At 45.0% G+C, this 20,173-nt stretch overlaps 1 protein-coding gene across 19 annotated transcripts in view; it reads left to right on the top strand.

Moving 5' to 3' along the window:
* NRXN2 (neurexin 2) overlaps nt 1-20,173 on the top strand; it is an 888,378-nt gene that overhangs the window by 203,385 nt on the left and 664,820 nt on the right. For 17 of the 19 annotated variants that reach the window (XM_067472506.1, XM_067472519.1, XM_067472512.1 and 14 more), the window contains exon 4: nt 2,817-2,846. The exons of the other annotated variants lie outside the window; for them this stretch is intronic. In XM_067472506.1, the coding sequence (XP_067328607.1) occupies nt 2,817-2,846 (30 nt within the window). The remainder of the gene's footprint in view (nt 1-2,816; nt 2,847-20,173) is intronic. 19 annotated transcript variants of the gene reach the window in all.

The raw sequence follows: 20,173 nt of genomic DNA, 5'->3' as shown, positions 1-20,173 counted from the left end.
TCCCGGTCCTCAAAACACTCTCTGCTTCATTCGGAAAAATGCTGCACTCACAGAGCTTAGGCGGTGTTGTATTTCAGTGTCAATGTTGATGTCTGTAGACAGTCCACGTCTCGCAGGCGTATGGCAGGGCTGGGAGGACAACAGCTTTATAAACAAGCACCTTGGTATCCCTACGGATGTACTGATCCTCAAACACTCTCTGCTTCTTTCGAAAAAACGCTGCACTTACAGAGCTCAGGCGGTGTTGCATTTCAGTGTCAATGTTAACGTCTGTAGACAGTCCACATTTCGCAGGCATATAGCAGGATTGGGAGGGGAATAGCTTTATAAACAAGCACCTTGGTCTCCCTATGGATGTCCCGGTCCTCAAAACACTCTCTGCTTCATTCGGAAAAATGCTGCACTCACAGAGCTTAGGCGGTGTTGTATTTTGGTGTCAATGTTGACGTCTGTAGAAAGTCCACGTCTCGCAGGCATATAGCAGGGTTGGGAGGACAATAGCTTTATAAACAAGCCCCTTGGTTTCCCTATGGATGTCCTGGTCCTCAAACACTCTCTGCTTCATTCGGAAAAATGCTGCACTCACAGAGCTTAGGTGGTGTTGTATTTTGGTGTCAATGTTGACGTCTGTAGACAGTCCACGTCTTGCAGGCGTATAGCAGGGTTGGGAGGACAATAGCTTTATAAACAAGCCCCTTGGTATCCCTACTGATGTCCTGTCCTCAAAACACTCTCTGCTTCATTCGGAAAAATGCTGCACTCGCAGTACTTAGGCGGTGTTGTATTTCGGTGTCAATGTTGACATCTGTAGACAGTCCACGTCTCGCAGGTGTATAGCATAGTTGGGAGGACAATAGCTTTATAAACAAGCACCTTGGTATCCCTACGGATGTCCCGGTCCTCAAACATTCTCTGCTTCATTCGGAAAAATGCTTCACTCGCAGAGCTTAGGCGGTGTTGTATTTTGGTGTCAATGTTGACGTCTGTAGACAGTCCATGTTTCGCAGGCATATAGCAGGATTGGGAGGACAATAGCTTTATAAACAAGCCCCTTGGTATCCCTACTGATGTCCTGTCCTCAAACACTCTCTGCTTCATTCGGAAAAATGCTTCACTCGCAGAGCTCAGGCAGTGTTGTATTTCGGTGTCAGTGTTGATGTCTGTAGACAGTCCACGTCTCGCAGGCATATAGCAGGGTTGGGAGGACAATAGCTTTATAAACAAGCACCTTGGTATCCCTGCGGATGTCCCGGTCCTCAAACTCTGCTTCATTCGGGGTTGGGAGGACAATAGCTTTATAAACAAGCCCCTTGGTCTCCCTACGGATGTCCCGGTCCTCAAACACTCTCTGCTTCATTCAGAAAAATGCTCCACTCGCAGAGCTCAGGCGGTGTTGTATTTCAGTGTCCATGTTGACATCTGTAGACAGTCCACATCTCGCAGGCGTATAGCAGGGTTGGGAGGACAATAGCGTTATAAACAAGCACCTTGGTATCCCTACTGATGTCCTGGTCCTCAAACACTCTCTGCTTCATTCAGAAAAATGCTCCACTCGCAGAGCTCAGGCGGTGTTGTATTTCAGTGTCCATGTTGACATCTGTAGACAGTCCACATCTCGCAGGCGTATAGCAGGGTTGGGAGGACAATAGCGTTATAAACAAGCACCTTGGTATCCCTACTGATGTCCTGGTCCTCAAACACTCTCTGCTTCATTCGGAAAAATGCTGCACTCGCAGAGCTCAGGCAGTGTTGTATTTCAGTGTCAATGTTGACGTCTGTAGACAGTCCACGTCTCGCAGGCGTATAGCAGGGTTGGGTGGGGAATAGCTTTATAAGCAAGCACCTTGGTCTCCCTATGGATGTCCCGGTTCTCAAACACTCTCTGCTTCATTCGGGGTTGGGAGGACAATAGCTTTATAAACAAGCACCTTGGTATCCCTACGGATGTCCCGGTCCTCAAACACTCTCTGCTTCATTCGGAAAAATGCTGCACTCGCAGAGCTCAGGTGGTGTTGTATTTCGGTTATCGTTGAGGGTCACCATAACACGAGGAACTGTATTCAGGGGTCACGGCTTTAGAAAGGTTGAGAACCCCTGCTGTACAGGATATGGCATGGCATAGGAAAATGTATTTTTTTGGATTTTGGTTGGTTTGGTGGGAAGGGTGGAAAAATGCCTCCAGTCCCATTGCCAGCTGGGCTCTTTGAAGGGTCCTGGCTGTCTCCCTCCCTTGCCTACTCCATTGACACCTCCCTTCAAAAAAAAATATAGTATTCCACCAGGAGAGTCCTGCAAACCACGTTTTCGCACCACTAACAATCTTCCTTCCTGGAGCTGGAGTCTTGCCGGCTGCAAACACCACCCTCTCCCCTCAAGGCTGCTTGGTTTGTGTAGTTCTCTCCCACTCCCACCCATTTTTTGTTGTTTTCCTCCCGAAAAAAAAAAGCATTTTCTCCCACTGGGCAACGTGTCCTTTTGCCCAAAATGCTTTTTTTTTTAAAACTCGTAAAAGAAACCAAACTTTTTCATTTGATTTGATTTTGCGTTCTAGTCTGTCCCGCTCTCGTTCTGGTTTTGGTTCTGTCTGGCTCTGTCCGGGATTTTGAGTTTCTTCTCCTCTCCTTTCTGTTTGTTTCGGCATCCGACCCTCAACCCCCTTCCCCTCTCTCTCTCTCTGCTGGGGGACCCGGATGTCTGTCACAAGTTAAAAACAGCTTTTAAATTGTGGCATAGAGGGGAAAACCCTCCTTTTTTCCGTGCGTTTATATGACTCGTCTTTTTTCTTTCTTTCTTTTTTTCCTTCCTTCCCCTTCAAGGTCCGGCTCACCTGACGCTAAACAGCCAAGGTATGGTTTTATGTTTCTTTCCGCCAATGAGTTTTGGATTTCTTCTCTTCTTCTGAACCTAATGCCATCCCTTTCTTTCTCTCTATCTCTCTCTCGTTCTCTCCTTTCGTCACCACGCTCAGTCTCTTCTTCTCTCTCCTGCCATCCGCCTCGAAGCATCGCATCTCATGTTGGTTTCTGACATTGCTGAATTATATATATATATATTTCTCTTTTGGTTGTTTTGTATGTCAACACGGGTTCGAAAGGAAACGCATGTTACAGAGAACTCGAGAGCAGCGGAGAAATATGGTTGTATCTCGTGTCGCTTCAGAGCTTTGATGAACTGTGTGACTTACGCTTATGATCTGATTATGAACAGTCTCATGCGCTTGGCTCATTGATTGCTTTGGATGCGGTTCTAGCTGTGTCTACACAAGATACAATGGAGTTCTAGGACCAACGTATACCGAGCCAGGATGCACAGCTAACCCCTGTTTGTGGGCAGAAGGGTTTGCTACAATGGTTGCTCCCAATTTGATCAGGACAGGAGAAGCATAATGCCACTTTTCTCATGGTGGATACTACTACTACTACTACTACTACTGTTAATTTATATAAATAAAAATGTAATGTTCGTTTCTGAGATTAACATAACTGGAGGAATTGACACCAAATTTGGACACAAGACACTTATCAGGCCAACGAGTGACCATCACTCATAAAAACACTGAAAAACACAGCAGAAGGGACTTAAAAAGTCAAAAAATGAAAAATACATTACAACGCATGTGCAAAACCACATGTATAAACACAAGCTCACATATATACACATGTACACAAAAATACACACAAAACACATATACACAGACTGAGCCACAGCAATGCGTGGCAGGGGATGGCTAATACTACTACTACTACTACTACTACTACTAATAATAATAATAATAGGCCCCCTAGTGACGCAGTGGGTTAAACCATAAAAGCCAAAAAACAAAATACACATTGGGTTGTTGTAGGTTTTTTCGGGCTATATGGCCATGGTCTAGAGGCATTCTCTCCTGACATTTCGCCTGCATCTATGGCAAGCATCCTCAGAGGTACCTCTGAGGATGCTTGCCATAGATGCAGGCAAAACGTCAGGAGAGAATGCCTCTAGACCATGGCCATATAGCCCGAAAAAACCTACAACAACCCAGTGATTCCGGCCATGAAAGCCTTCGACAATACAAAAAACAAATTATAACACTTGTACAAAACCAACATATATACACAAACACACATATACACACACATATACACATAACACATATGTGTATAACACACACATAGACATAACGCAAACACACAAAACACATATACACAGACTGGGCCACAGCAATGCGTGGCAGGGGACAGCTAGTCTATATAAATGAAAATGTAATGTTTGTTTGTGGATTAACAGAACTCAGAAACCACTGGGCAAATTGACACCAAATTTGGACTCAATACACCTCTCAGGCCAACAAGTGTCCATCACTCATAAAAACACCGAAAAACACAGCGGAAGGGACTTAAAAGGCCAAAAAAAGAAAAAAAACATTACAACGCACACGCAAACTATATACACACACACACACACACACACACACTTACAAACATATATTTACACACACATAAACACATACACAGAAAGGAGGAAGGAAGGAAAAAAGGAAAGAGGGAAGGAGAGAAGGAAGGAAAGAAAGAAGGGTAGAGAAGGAAGGAAGGAGAGAAGGAGGGAGAGAAGAAGGGAAAGAAGGAGGGAAGGAGAGAAAAGGAAAGAAGGAAAGAAACAAAGGTAGAGAAGGAAGGAGGGAGGGAGAGAAAGAGGGAGAGAAGAAAGGAAGGAGAGAAGGAAAGAAAGGTAGAGAAGGAAGGAAGGAGAGAAGGAGGCTGAGAAAGAGGGAAAGAAGGAGGGAAGGAGAGAAGGAAAGAAAGGTAGAGAAGGAAGGAAGGAGAGAAGGAAATAAAAAAGTGAAAGAGGGAAGGAAGGAGAGAAGGAGAGAAAGAGGGAAGGAAGGAAGGAAGGAAGGAAGGAAGGAAGGAAGGAAGGAAGGAAAGAGACAAGGAAGGATGGAACCAAAGAGCAAAGGAAGCGAGAAAAGAAACAGGTAGAGAAGGAAGAAAGAAGAAGGGAAAGAAAAAGAGGGAAGGAAGGAAAGAGGGAGGGAAGGAAGGAAGGAGAGAAAGAAAGAAGGAGAGAAAGAAGGAGGGAAGGTGTGGCGGGTACAGCCAGTCTATATAAATAAAAATGTAATGTTCGTTTGTGGGAGTAACATAATTCAGAAACCACTGGATGAATTGACACCAAATTTGGACACAAGACACCTATCAGGCCAAAAAACACTGAAAAACACAGTGGAAAAGACTGTAAAAGCCAAAAAACAAAAAAACACATTACAACACATGCACAACACATGCACAAAACCAACATATATATGCAAGCATACATATACACATATATACACACATACACATAATGCAAACACACAAAACACATATACACAGAGTGGGCCACAGCAATGCATGGTAGGGGACAGCTAGTCTATATAAATAAAAATGTAATGTTCGTTTGTGGGATTAACAGAACTCAAAAACCACTGGGCGAATGGACACCAAATTTGGACACAAGACACCTCTCAGGCCAACGAGTGACCATCACTCAGAAAAACACTGAAAAACACAGCAAAGGGGACTTAAAAATCCAAAAAAAATGAATAATACATTACAACGCATGTGCAAAACCGCATGTATAAATGCAAACTCACATATATACATATATACACAAATACACACACACACACACACACAAAACACATATACACAGGCTGGGCCACAGCAAGGCGTGGCAGGGGATGGCTAGTCATAATAATAATAATAATAATAATAATAATAATAATAATAATAGGCCCCCTGGTGGCGCAGTGGGTTAAACCATCGAGCTGCTGAACTTGCTGACTGAAAGGTCGTTGGTTCAAATCTGGGCAGCAGGATGAGCTCCCCCTGTTAGCCTCAGCTTCTGCCAACCTAGTAGTTCAAAAACATACACATGTGAGTAGATCAATAGTACCGTTTCTGCGGGACCTGTTGATAAGAACTGTGACAAAAGATTAAATGTTGAACTTTTTAGGGAAAACTACGTGTTTACATTAATTAAGGAAATGTTTACATCTTAAGAAGAAAGTCAGCACAGAACATTAATCAGAGACAATGGCTCTTTTAAGTTAAGGAAATATTTACATGTCAAGAAGGAAGTCAGCACAGAGTGGCTTGATTTAGTAATGCCAATCAGGAAGAGTCAACATCTGCCGGGAAACTGAGATGGAATCTGGAAAAATATCTATCAATCAATTCTATCAACATCATCAATCAATTATTTAGGGTCCCCCTTGTGGTGCAGTGGGTTAAACCGCTGAGCTGCTGAACTTGATGACCGAAATCTCAGCAGTTCAAATCCCAGGGAGCAGGGTGAGCTCCCCCTGTTAGCCCCAGCTTCTGCCAACCTAACAGCTTGAAAACATGCAAATATGAGTAGATCAATAGGTACAACTTCGACAGGAAGGTACCTATTGATAAGAACCGTGACAAATGATTAAATGTGGCTCTTTTACGTTAAGGAAATGTTTACATGTTAAGAAGGAAGTCAACACAGAGTGGCTTGCTTTAGTAACACCAATCAAGAAGAGTCAACATCTGCCAGGAAACTGAGATGGAATCTGGAAAAATATCTATCTATCAATTCTTTAGCCCCCCGCCCCCTCCCTGGTGGTGCAGTGGGTTAAACCAGGTCCAAATCCAGGGAGTGGGGTGAGCTCCCCCTGTTAGCCCCAGCTTCTGCCAACCTAGCATCTCAAAACCATGCAAATGTGAGTAGATCAATAGGTACAGCTTCCGTGAGAAGATACCTATTGATAAGAACTGTGACAAATGATTCTGGAAAAATATCTATCAATCAATTATTTAGGGTCCCCCTTGTGGTGCAGTGGGTTAAACCGCCGAGCTGCTGAACTTGATGACCGAAATCTCAGCAGTTCAAATCCAGGGAGTGGGGTGAGCTCCCCCTGTTAGCCCCAACTTCTGCCAACCTAGCAGCTCGAAAACATGCAAATGTGAGTAGATCAATAGGTACTTCTTCGGCAGGCTGTTAATGGCACTCCATGCAGTCATTTTGGCCACATGGCCTTCAAGGTGTCTATGGACAACGCCGGCTCTTTGGCTAGAAATGGAGATGAGCACCCACCACCAGAATTGGACACAACTAGACTTAATGTCAGAGAAAAAGAGGAGGAGGAGGAGGTTGCTGTGATTTTTCCAAGCTGTCTGGCCATGTTCCAGAAGCTGTTTGGCCATATTCCTGATGTTTCACCCACATCTATGTCAGGAGAAAATGGAACATGGCCATACAGTCTGGAAAACTCACAGCAACCCAGTGATACACAGATCAAAGGTAAAGGCTTCCTCTTTCATATCTGATTTTTTGGAGGCAGTGCTCCACTCTGGCCATGGGGAGGTGCTCTTATTCCATTTCCACACCATGGAGCGTGTTTTCATAGACACCTCCTGGTTGTGTTGCCGGCGTGGCTGCACAGGTGCCTTCGTTACCTTCCTGCTAAATAAATGTATTCACATTTGCATGTTTTCAAACTGCTAGGTTGGCAGGAGCTGGGGCTAACAGCGGGAGCTCACCTCCACCTGCGGATTTGAACTACCAACCTTTAGGTCAGCAGATTCGACCCTTTGTTTCCTTCCAGCTAAATAAATGTATTCACATTTGCATGTTTTCAAACTACTAGGTTGGCAGGAGCTGGGGCTAACAGCGGGAGTTCACCTCCACCTGCGGATTTGAACTACCAACCTTTAGGTCAGCAGATTCGACCCTTTGTTACCTTCCAGCTAAATAAATGTATTCACATTTGCATGTTTTCAAGCTGCTAGGTTGGCAGGAGCTGGGGCTAACAGCGGGAGCTCACCTCCACCTGCGGATTTGAACTACCAACCTTTAGGTCAGCGGATTCGACCCTTTGTTACCTTCCAGCTAAATAAATGTATTCACATTTGCATGTTTTCAAACTGCTAGGTTGGCAGGAGCTGGGGCTAACAGCGGGAGCTCACCTCCACCTGCGGATTTGAACAACCAACCTTTAGGTCAGCAGATTCGACCCTTTGTTACCTCCCAGCTAAATAAATGTATTCACATTTGCATGTTTTCAAACTGCTAGGTTGGCAGGAGCTGGGGCTAACAGCGGGAGCTCACCTCCACCTGCGGATTTGAACTACCAACCTTTAGGTCAGCAGATTCGACCCTTTGTTACCTTCCAGCTAAATAAATGTATTCACATTTGCATGTTTTCAAACTGCTAGGTTGGCAGGAGCTGGGGCTAACAGCGGGAGCTCACCTCCACCTGCGGATTTGAACTACCAACCTTTAGATCAGCAGATTCGACCCTTTGTTACCTTCCAGCTAAATAAATGTGTTCACATTTGCATGTTTTCAAACTGCTAGGTTGGCAGGAGCTGGGGCTAACAGCGGGAGCTCACCTCCACCTGCGGATTTGAACTACCAACCTTTAGGTCAGCAGATTCGACCATTCAGTTGCTCCACCACAATGAGAGGGATTTTGTTTGATTTGGAAGGCCAGCCACCCCTTTGCCATGCAGGAAGACACAATCCAAGCCTTCCAACAGATGGCCATCCAATCTTTGTTTAAAATCCTCCAGAGAAGGAGACAGACACAATCCAAGCCTTCCAACAGATGGCCATCCAAATCCTCCAGAGAAGGAGACTCCACCAGACTCCTAGCCTGCAGTAAATTCCACGACCGAATCGCTCTTACTGTCATGACGTTCCTCTTAATGTTTCGGTGGAATCTTTTCCCTGCAATTTGAATCCATTCCTCCCTTGTGTCCTAGTCTCCGGGGTGGCAGAAAACAAGCATACTTCCTTTTGAGTGTAACATCCTTTCAAATATTTACATATCGCTATTATGTCTCCTCTTAATCATCTCCAAGCTTGACACAACTATCTCTCTAAGCTGCTCCTCATAGGCCTTGGCTTCAGAGCCCATTGAACTTTAGAGGAGCTGTCCAAGGTGCTGAACCCACTGCCACTCATACAATCATAGAATCAAAGAGTTGGAAGAGACCTCGTGGGCCATCCAGTCCAACCCCATTCTGCCAAGAAGCAGGAATATTGCATTCAAATCACCCCTGACAGATGGCCATCCAGCCTCTGTTTAAAAGCTTCCAAAGAAGGAGCCTCCACCACACTACGGGGCAGAGAGTTCCACTGCTGAACGGCTCTCACCATCAGGAAGTTCCTCCTCATGTTCATGTTCTCTTGTAGTTTGAAGCCATTGTTCCGCGCCCTAGTCTCCAAGGAAGCAGAAGCTTGCTCCCTCCTTCCTGTGGCCTCCTCTCACATATTTATACATAGCTATCATATCTCCTCTCAGCCTTCTCTTCTTCAGGCAAAACATGCCCAGCTCCTTAAGCTGCTCCTCATAGGGCTTGTTCTCCAGACCTTTTATCATTTGAGTCGCCCTCCTCTGGACACATTCCAGCTTGTCAACAACTCTCTTGAATTGTGCTGCCCAGAATTGGACACAATATTCCAGGTGTGGTCTTACCAAAGCGGAATAGAGCATGGGGAGCATGACTTCCCTAGATCTAGACACTCTGCTCCTATTGATGCAGGCCAAAATCCCATTGACTTTTTTTGCCGCCACATCACATTGTTGGCTCATGTTTAACTTGTTGTCCACGAGGACTCCAAGATCTTTTTCACACGTACTGCTCTCGAGCCAGGCATTGTTCCCTATTCTGTATCTTTGCATTTTGTTTTTTCTGCCAAAGTGGAGTATCTTGCATTTGTCACTGTTGAACTTCATTTTGTGAGTTTTGGCCCTTCATCTCTCTAATCTGTCAAGATCGTTTTGAATTCTGCTCCTGTTCTCTGGAGTCTTGGCTCTCCCTCCCAATTTGGTGTCGTCTGCAAACTTGATGATCATGCCTTCTAGCCCTTCATCCAAGTCATTAATAAAGATGGTGAACAGGACCGGGCCCAGGACGGAACCCTGCGGCACTCCACTCATCACTTCTTTCCAGGATAAAGAGGAAGCATTAGTGAGCACCCTCTGGGTTCGTCCATTTAACCAATTCCAGATCCACCTCACCGTAGTTTTGCCTAGCCCACATTGGCCTAGTTTCCTTGCCAGAAGGTCATGGGGGACCTTGTCAAAGAAGGCCTTCCTGAAATCCAGGTACGCTACATCCACGGCATTCCCTGCATCTACCCAGCTTGTAACTCTATCGAAAAAAGAGATCAGATTAGTCTGGCATGACTTGTTTTAACTGTTGTGGTTGTGGGGCTGCAGTGGTGCAATGGGTTAAACCGCTAAGCTGCAGAACTTGAGCTGACAAGAAGGTTGGCAGTTCGAATCCAAGAGACGGGTGAGCTCCTGCTGTTAGCCCCAGCTTCTACTAACCTAGCAGTTCGAAAACATGCAAATGTGTGTAGATTAATCGGTACTGCTTCGGCGGGAAGGTAACGGTGCTCCATAATAATAATAATAATTATTATTATTATTATAATTATAATAATCTTTATTTATACCCCGCCACCATCTCCCCAATGGGGACTCAGAGCGGCTTACATGAGGCCAAGCCCAAACAACAATTACAATAAAGAAAAACCAAAACACAAACCAAAAACGAAAACAATAAACAATAACATCATAGTTACGTAAAACACATGAATACATAACAATGTAAAAATTACAGTAAACAAAAGCACAATTACAATGGGCGGGCTACATGTCATGATTAAAAGACAAACTAATTAAAACTAATTAAAAACTCCATGCAGTCATTCCGACCACACAACCTACGGAGCTGCTTGCTTTATTAATGCCAATCAAGAAGAGTCAACATCTGTCGGGAAACTGAGATGAAATCTCAAAAAGCATCTATCTATCCATTATTTAGGGGCTCTCTGGTGATGCAGCGGGTTACAGCACTGAGTTGCTGAACTTGCTGACCGAAAGGTCGGAGGTTCAAATCTAGGGAGTGGAATGAGCTCCTGTTGTTAGCCCCAGCTTCTGCCAACCTAGCAGTTCAAAAACATGCAAATATGAGTAGATCAATAGGTACCACTCTGGCGGGAATGTAACAGTGCTCCATGTACTCATGCTGGCCACAGAACCTAGGAGTTGTCTATGGAGCTGCCTGCATTATTAACGCCAATTAAAGAAGAGTCAACATCTGTCTGTAAACTGAAATGGAATCTTGAAAAACATCTACCAATCAATTATTTAGGGGTTCCCTGGTGAGGCAGCGGGTTAAACCACTGAGCTGCTGAATTTGCTGAATGAAAGGTAACCAGTTCAAATCCAGGGAGTGGGGTGAGCTCCCCCTGTTAGGCCCAGCTTCTGCCAACCTAGCAGTTTGAAAACATGCAAATGTGAGTAGATCAATAGGGAAGGTAACAGTGCTCCATTCAGTCATGCTGGCCACACAACCTAGGAGATGTCTATGGAGCTGCCTGCATTATTAACACCAATTAAAGAAGAGTCAACATCTGCCAGGAAACTGAGATGGAATCTCGAAAAACATCTATCTATCAATTATTTAAGGGCTCTCTGGTGATGCAGTGGGTTAAACCGCTGAGCTGCTGAACTTTCTGACCAAAGGCTCAGCAGTTCAAATCCAGGGAGTGGGGTGAGCTCCCCCTGTTAGGCCCAGCTTCTGCCAATTTAGCAGTTTGAAAACATGCAAATGTGAGTAGATCAATAGGGAAGGTAACAGTGCTCCATTCAGTCATGCTGGCCACACAACCTAGGAGGTGTCTATGGAGCTGCCTGCATTATTAACACCAATTAAAGAAGAGTCAGCATCTGCCAGGAAACTGAGATGGAATCTCGAAAAACATCTATCTATCAATTATTTAAGGGCTCTCTGGTGATGCAGCGGGTTAAACCGCTGAGCTGCTGAACTTTCTGACCAAAGGCTCAGCAGTTCAAATCCAGGGAGTGGGGTGAGCTCCCCCTGTTAGGCCCAGCTTCTGCCAACCTAGCAGTTTGAAAACATGCAAATGTGAGTAGATCAATAGGGAAGGTAACAGTGCTCCATTCAGTCATGCAGGCCACATGACCTTGGAGGTGTCTATGGAGCTCCTTTCTTTATTAACGCCAATCAAGAAGAGACAACATCTGCCAGGAAATGGAAATGGAATCTCGATAAATATCTATCTATCAATTATTTAGGGGTTCCCTGGTGATGCAGCGGGTTAAAGCACTGAGCTGCTGAACTTGCTGACCAAAAGGTCAGCAGTTCAAATCCAGGAAGTGGAGTGAGCTCACACTGTTAGCCCCAGCTTCTGCTAAACTTACCAATTGAAAACATGCAAATGTGAGTAGATTAATAGGTACTTCTTTGATGGGAAGGCAGTGGCGCTCCATGCAGTCAACATGACCTTGGAGGTGTCTATGGACAACATTGGCTCTTTGGCTTAGAAATTGTGTTGAACACCATCCCTCAGAATCAGACTTGACTAGTCTTAATGTCGGGGGAAACCATTACTTAAGCTGGCTTGAGTCTGAAACTGAAAATAGGCCAGGATCCTGCCTCATTGCCCATGTCAGAGGAGGTGCAAGTACTTCCATGCTTACCCTCTGGATGTGAAGTAAGCAAAAACTTGTTTTCTGCTGGAGATTCCATCTGAACAATGGCTTCAAACTACAAGAAAGGAGATTCCATCTGAACATTAGGAAGAACTTTCTGACTATGAGAGAGAGCTGGGACAGCGTAGTGCGAATCCCAATCTCAAGCAAAATGTATGCAATAGCAGAGTCTGTTAGATAAAAATGGCACAGCATTTCCAGTCAAAGAAAAAGAGAATGAAAGGATCAATTTTGCTCTCTCCTGTGTGACTCAGTCCAAGTATCTGCCTGTGTTGTGTGGGACTATTTGATTACCCTATACTAGGAAGAACTTCCTGACTGTGAGAGCCGTTCAGCAGTGGAACTCTCTGCCCCAGAGTGTGGTTGAGGCTCCTTCTTTAGAAGCTTTTAAGCAGAGGCTGGATGGCCATGTGTTGGGGGTGCTATGAATGTGATTTTCCTGCTTCTTGGCAAAATGGGGTTGGACTGGATGGCCCACGAGGTCTCTTCCAACTCTAGGATTCTATGATTCTATGTTCGTAGAGTTCGAAGAGGCCACATGGGCCATCTAGTCCAAACCCCTGCCATACAGGAAAAGCACAAAAAATTGATTGATAGACTGGATGGCCCATGAGGTCTCTTCCAACTCTATGATTCTATGACTTCCTTGTTAACATGTAAACATTTCCTTAACTTAAAGGAGCCACTGTCTCTGATTAATGTAAACATGTTTTCTCTCAAAAGTTCAACATTTAATCATTTGTCACAGTTCTTATCAATAGGTACCTTCTAGCAGAAGCTATACCTATTGATCTACTCACATTTGCAAGTTTTCAAACTGCTTGGTTGGCAGAAGCTGGGGCTAACAGCAGGAGCTCATCCTGCTCCCTGGATTTGAACTGCCAACCTTTTGGTCAGCACATTCAGCAGCTCAGCACTTTAACCTACTGAGCTCTCCAAATATGGGAAATAAATACGTAAATATCAGATTTCTGCTACAACTCAAAATTAGGGTTCTCCCTGCACCCTAAATTTTTTTTTGGGAGGTGGAAGGAAATTGCTATGCTCTTTCTCCTAAAATATTATGACAGATTCCAGTCTTAATACATAATACAATATAATGCATAATACAATATACTACTACTACTAATAATATGATATTATAATTATATAATTTATATTACATTTAATATTACTAATAATATTATAGTTTGATGTTATGGTACAATATAGTGATATGTAATATTGATATTGGGCTATGGTAATAGTATAATATATTGTATTTACATTTTACTTGTAAGCCGCTCAGGGTGAGAAGAGTGGCATATAAATGTCATAAATAAATAATTAAATTGGGTTGTAGGTTTGTTTGGGCTATATGGCCATGGTCTAGAGGCATTCTCTCCTGACGTTTCGCCTGCATCTATGGCAAGCATCCTCAGAGTGAAGATGCTTGCCATAGATGCAGGCGAAATGTCAGGGGAGAATGCCTCTAGACCATGGCCATATAGCCCGAAAAAACCTACAACAACCCAGTGATTCTGGCCATGAAAGCCTTCGACAATACAATAAATAAATTTCTGATTCTGAGGTATGGGTTGGTTGAAATAGGAACATAGGCAATAGATTAACACAAAGACAGGGAAGTGCTGGATCCAGACCACAAAGAAGGTCCTCTGTCTTGAACTTTGGGCAAAAAACCATCTGTTTCAGAAACATTTTCATGATCTGCTCACTAAAGCCAAGGCTTGGAAACATTTTGCATATTGCAGTTTCCGGAATCTTCTAAGCAAGGCAGCCTAGCTGGGAGATTCTCAGAGATATGTCCCAAAATAGTAACTTTATCCATCTCTGATGAGTGCTGATAATTTGGCCATCCTGCCTTCAAGTTTGGAGTTCCCCTCCTCTATTTGAGCTGCTATTTGGTTCAAGTCTAATTTCAAGATGGAGAATAGGCATGGTTAGGTACCGTCGGAATATTCGTAATTCGGAATAAACTCGGACAATTACCTTTTTGAAGTAATTTTGAATGTTTTAAGAAAACCGGAAGGCCCTTTGCCCTTCCGAAGCTTCTCTCGCCATTTTTTATTACGAGTCGTGAAGGGAGTCGGAAGTGAGTCAGCGTTTGGAGGCAAGCAGTCGGAATATTCGTAATTCGGAATAAAGTCGGACAATTACCTTTCTGAAGCGATTTTGAACATTTTACGAAAACCGGAAGGCCCTTTGCCCTTCCGAAGCTTCTCTCGCCATTTTTCTTACGAGTCATGAAGTGAGTCAGCGTTTGGAGGCAAGCAGTCGGAATATTCGTAATTCGGAATAAAGTCGGACAGTTACTTTTATCCATCTCTTCAAGGAAACTAGGACGCGGAACAATGGCTTCAAACTACAAGAGAGGAAATTCCACCTGAACATGAGGAAGAACTTCCTGACTGTGAGAGCCGTTCAGCAGTGGAACTCTCTGCCCCAGAGTGTGGTGGAGGCTCCTTCTTTGGAAGCTTTTAAACAGAGGCTGGATGGCCATCTGTCAGGGGTGATTTGAATGCAATATTCCTGCTTCTTGGCAGAAAGGGGTTGGACTGGATGGCCCATGAGGTCTCTTCCAACTCTATGATTCTATGATTCTAATGGAGAATCCCACGAAGCGACAGCATAGGCCTTGACATTGCCGATCGACAGTCGTATTGGCGATGATGGATCAGTGGCCCAAAATAGTGATTTTCCAAGCTCTCGCCATCTGTTCCTTGAAATCCTCTCCTAGGACTCCGGATACCAATTACAGATATTGGCTGGGCAATTTGGAAAACTGGAAGCCTCCCATCTTGAAATAATTGGAGGCGGAGGAGGACTTTGCGAAGCATTGTTGGGGACATTTCTGGAACACGATGGCCACTTCATCCTGATGTTAGAAACATGGCTGGGTGTGAGACACCATATGCCCGAGCTCTAAACCTCACCATCTGTAAAGATAATGAACTGAGTGATGGCAAGAGATGAATGGCAGGAGCTGGCATTGGAGGAGTTTATGAAAGACCAAGGGCCATGGCGATTTACAGTCTAGCCTACAGAAACCTGGCACCTCCTGGACAGAACACTAAATATCCCACCATGCTGTACAGTCTCCTCGTGAAGGCATTTCGCTTCCTTCGACTGACGGGGCCTCGTAAGCATATCTCTGCATGATAAGGGAGTTGTCATGCCAGCCAGCTGCTATGGCTGGTTGGCTGCTCAATCGTCCCATCCTGATGGACAGCTCTGCATTTGAGTTGCGTCCAAGGCCAAATCGCAGCTTGAGCTCGGGGGCAAAATGGCCCATTGCCAGAAGTTACCTTTGGGTCTACAGCTTCCTGGGGATTTGGGGAGCTATAGCCCAGAATCATGGGCATACCAAATCACCTTGTCTCTCTCCTGAGGGATCTGTATAAGGACCAAGCAGCAACAGTAAGAACTGACCATGAAACAACAGACTGGTTCAAGATTGGGAAAGGCGTATGTGAAGATGACCATTTTAATGCCACCAATTTGTGAAAGAGCGTGGTTAAAGCTCATTGCCACCTAATGTGTGAGGAAAGCTGGGCAACGATCAGTATCAGCTTAGGAGCTATTTTATAAAGGGACTATTAATTACAGAAGGCTTTATTCATCTGATAGCGCAGCGTTTACTGTCTCCGGCTTGACTCCACTTCCCATGCAGGCTGTTTGCCTTGAGAGAAACTGTATCAGGCAAGGCTTGAGGAAAACAGTAACAAGTTTATTTTAACAGGAGTATAACATGTTTAACTGTTTCTTCACAAGAGGCACAAATCTTGATTGGTTACATTAGTAATGTTTCATGAGTAATCTCAGGCACAGTCTTCAAGAAGTTTCTATAAGCAGATGTAACCCTTCTGGACAACTGTCCTAATATAACAAATAAGCTAAAAGGCTTATTTAACAGAATTCCCTATAGCACACTGGCTACAGACACATTCCCTGAATCTCCACCCAGAGACTCAGTCTTCCCTATAGCACACCGGCTACAGACACATTCCCTGAATCTCCACCCAGAGACTCAGTCTACCCAGTAGCTCACCGGCTTACTGACACATTCCCTGAATCTCCACCCAGAGACTCAGTCTACCCAGTAGCTCACCGGCTTACTGACTGACTTTCAAAAACAGCTGCCCCATGAAGAGGCAGTTGGCTCCGCCCCTGTTGCTATGGCAACTCAGCCAACGCCAAGCCACCATCTCCAACAAAACACAATCCTACATACTTACCATCCTTAAACCACTATTTAAATTACACATAACCAAAGGAATAAAATTTACACATCGTCACAGCGTACGGCAGGGTTGTGTACTCTCACCCACCCTAAGGTGCCTTATTGGAAAACTATTACCAGCTCCACAACAAAGACCCATTTAGTGAGCAAACTCTTCAGGCAGCGCCGAGCATTGTGTCCTCCATCTCTGAAGCCAAGAAAGAACAGTGGATCAAACTGATCACAGAGGTCGACATGGGCAGGAGCAGCCAGAAGGCCTGGAGGCTGCTGAGATGGTTGAGCAACGACCCCTCACAAACTAATACCCATGCCAACATAAAGGCAGATCAGATAGCACACCAACTCTTGAAGAATGGGAAACCCAACCTTGCCACCAAAGTAGGAAAGAAACCAATAGCCAGACAATCAGAGACTGAGAACAACAACCTCCATGAACCCTTTACACTTACTGAATTGGACATTGCTCTCAATAAATGTAAGAATGGCAAAGCAGCTGGCCTGGATGATCTACAGATGGAACAAATCAAGAACTTTGGCCCAAAAGCAAGGCACTGGCTGCTGGAGCTGATGAACAACTGCACTGCATCCTGTCAGATCCCCAAAATCTGGAGGAAAGCAAGAGTCATCGCCATCTTGAAGCCAGGCAAAGACCGTAATGACCCCAAAAGCTACAGACCAATCTCCCTGCTGTGCCACCTCTACAAAGTTCTGGAGAGAGTTATTTTGCATAGAATTACGGAAAATATAGACCCCTGTCTGATCCCACAGCAAGCTGGCTTCAGGAAAGGCAAAAGCTACACATCGCAAGTGCTGAACCTGACTCAGCACATAGAAGATGGCTTTGAAAGGCAGCAGTTCACAGGAGCTAATGATACTGTGAACCACCGCCTCCTCCTGAGAAAAATGTATACTATCACAAAGGACGACCACCTCACCCGCCTCATAGGAAACCTGCTACAAAACAGGAGCTTTTTTGTTGAGTTCCCGGGCCAGAGAAGTAGATGGCAGAAACAAAAGAACGGCTTGCCTCGGGGGAGCGTGCTTGCTCCATCCATGTTCAACATCTACACAAATGACCAGCCACTGCCAGAAGGGATGGAGAGCTTCATCTATGCTGATGATCGAGCCATCACTGCTCAAGCAGGGAGCTTTGAGATGGTAGAACAGAAGCTCTCCGAAGCTTTAGGTACCCTTACTGCCTATTACAGGGAAAACCAGCTGATCCCTAATCCATCTAAAATACAGACATGTGCCTTTCACCTTAAGAACAGACAAGATCAGACAAGCCCGAGCTCTGAAGATCACCTGGGAAGGAATCCCACTGGAGCATTGCACCTGGGAGTCACTCTGGACCGTGCTCTGACTTATAAGAAGCACTGCCTGAACATCAAGCAAAAAGTGGGTGCTAGAAACAATATCATACGAAAGCTGACTGGCACAACCTGGGGATCACAACCAGATACAGTGAAGACATCTGCCCTTGCGCTATGCTACTCTGCTGCTGAGTATGCATGCCCAGTGTGGAACACATCTCACCACACTAAAACAGTGGATGTGGCTCTTCATGAGACATGCCGCATTATCACGGGGTGTCTGCGCCCTACACCACTGGAGAAATCATACTCTTTAGCTGGTATTGCATCACCTGACATCTGCTGGGAAGTAGCAGCCAATAGTGAAATGACCAAGGCAGAGACATCTTCAGCCCATCCCTTGTTTGGGTATCAGCCAGCACGTCAACGACTTAAATCAAGAAATAGTTTTCTAAGATCTACAGAGACACTCGCTGGAACACCTCAGCAAGCGAGAGTCCAAAAGTGGCAGGCTCAAACCCAGCACCTCAACCAATGGCTGATACCAAATGGGAGACTCCCCCCTGGGCACACAGAGGACTGGGCGACTTGGAAGGCGCTGAACAGAGTGCGCTCTGGCACCACGAGATGCAGAACCAACCTTCAGAAATGGGGCCACAAAGTGGAATCCACGTCATGCGAGTGTGGAGAAGAGCAAACCACTGACCGTCTGCTGCAATGCACCCTGAGCCCTGCCACGTGCACAAGGGAGGACCTCCTTGCGGCAACACCAGAGGCACTCCAAGTGACCAGATACTGGTCAAAGGACATTTAATCAACTACCAAGCTTGCAAATTTTGTGTTTTGTCTGTTTCTTGGGATGAGAGCAATGTCCAATCTTGATAAAATAGTGAAGAGTAGAGACATCACACTGGAAACGAAGATCCGCATAGTCAAAGCAATGGTATTCCCCATAGCAACCTATGGATGTGAGAGCTGGACCAGAGGGAAGGCTGAGTGAAGGAAGAGAGGCGCTTTTGAGCTGTGGTGTTGGAGGAAAGTTCTGGGAGTGCCTTGGACCACGAGAAGATCCAACCAGTCCATACTTCAGGAAATAAAGCCTGACTACTCATTGGAGGGAAGGATAGTAGAGGCAAAGATGAAGTACTTTGGCCACATCATGAGAAGACAGGAAAGCTCAGAGAAGACAATTATGCTGGGGAAAATGGAAGGAAAAAGGAAGAGGGACCGACCAAGGGCAAGATGGATGGATGGGATCCTTGAAGTGACTGGCTTGACCTTGAAGGAGCTGGGGGTGGTGACGGTTGACAGGGAGCTCTAGCCTGGGCTGGTCCATGAGGTCACAAAGAGTCAGAAACGAATGAATGAATGGACAACAACCCCAGAATCATAGTGTTGGAAGAGACCTCGTGGGCCATCCAGTCCAACCCCATTCTACCAAGAAGCAGGAAAATCACATCCAAAGCACCCCCGACAGATGGTCATCCAACCTCTGCTTAAAAAACTCCAAAGAAGGAGCCTCTACCACATGGATAAAATGGATAAAAGTAATTGTCTGACTTTATTCCCAATTACGAATATTCCAACTGCTTGCCTCCAAACGCTGACTCACTTCCGACTCACTTCATGACTCGTAAGAAAAATGGCGAGAGAAGCTTCGGAAGGGCAAAGGGCCTTCCGGTTTTCTTAAAACATTCAAAATCGCTTCAAAAAGGTAATTGTCCGATTTTATTCCGAATTACGAATATTCCGACGGTACCTAACCATGCCTATTCTCCATCTTGAAATTAGACTTGAACCAAATAGCAGCTCAAATAGAGGAGGGGAACTCCAAACTTGAAGGCAGGATGGCCAAATTATCAGCACTCATCAGAGATGGATAAAGTTACTATTTTGGGACATATCTCTGAGAATCTCCCAGCTAGGCTGCGTTGCTTAGAAGAGGCCGGAAACTGCAATATGCAAAATGTTTCCAAGCCTTTCATTAGTTAGCAAGTCATGAAAATGTTTCTGAGACTGATGCTTTTCTGCCCAAAGTTCAAGACAGAGGATCTTCTTTGTGGACGGGATCCAGCACTTCCCTGTCTCTGTATTAAT

Source organism: Anolis sagrei, chromosome 12 (assembly GCF_037176765.1).
Source record: "Anolis sagrei isolate rAnoSag1 chromosome 12, rAnoSag1.mat, whole genome shotgun sequence".
Taxonomy (NCBI): domain Eukaryota; kingdom Metazoa; phylum Chordata; class Lepidosauria; order Squamata; family Dactyloidae; genus Anolis; species Anolis sagrei.
Note: the sequence above shows the minus strand (reverse complement) of the source record. Positions and strands in the feature narration are given on the sequence as shown.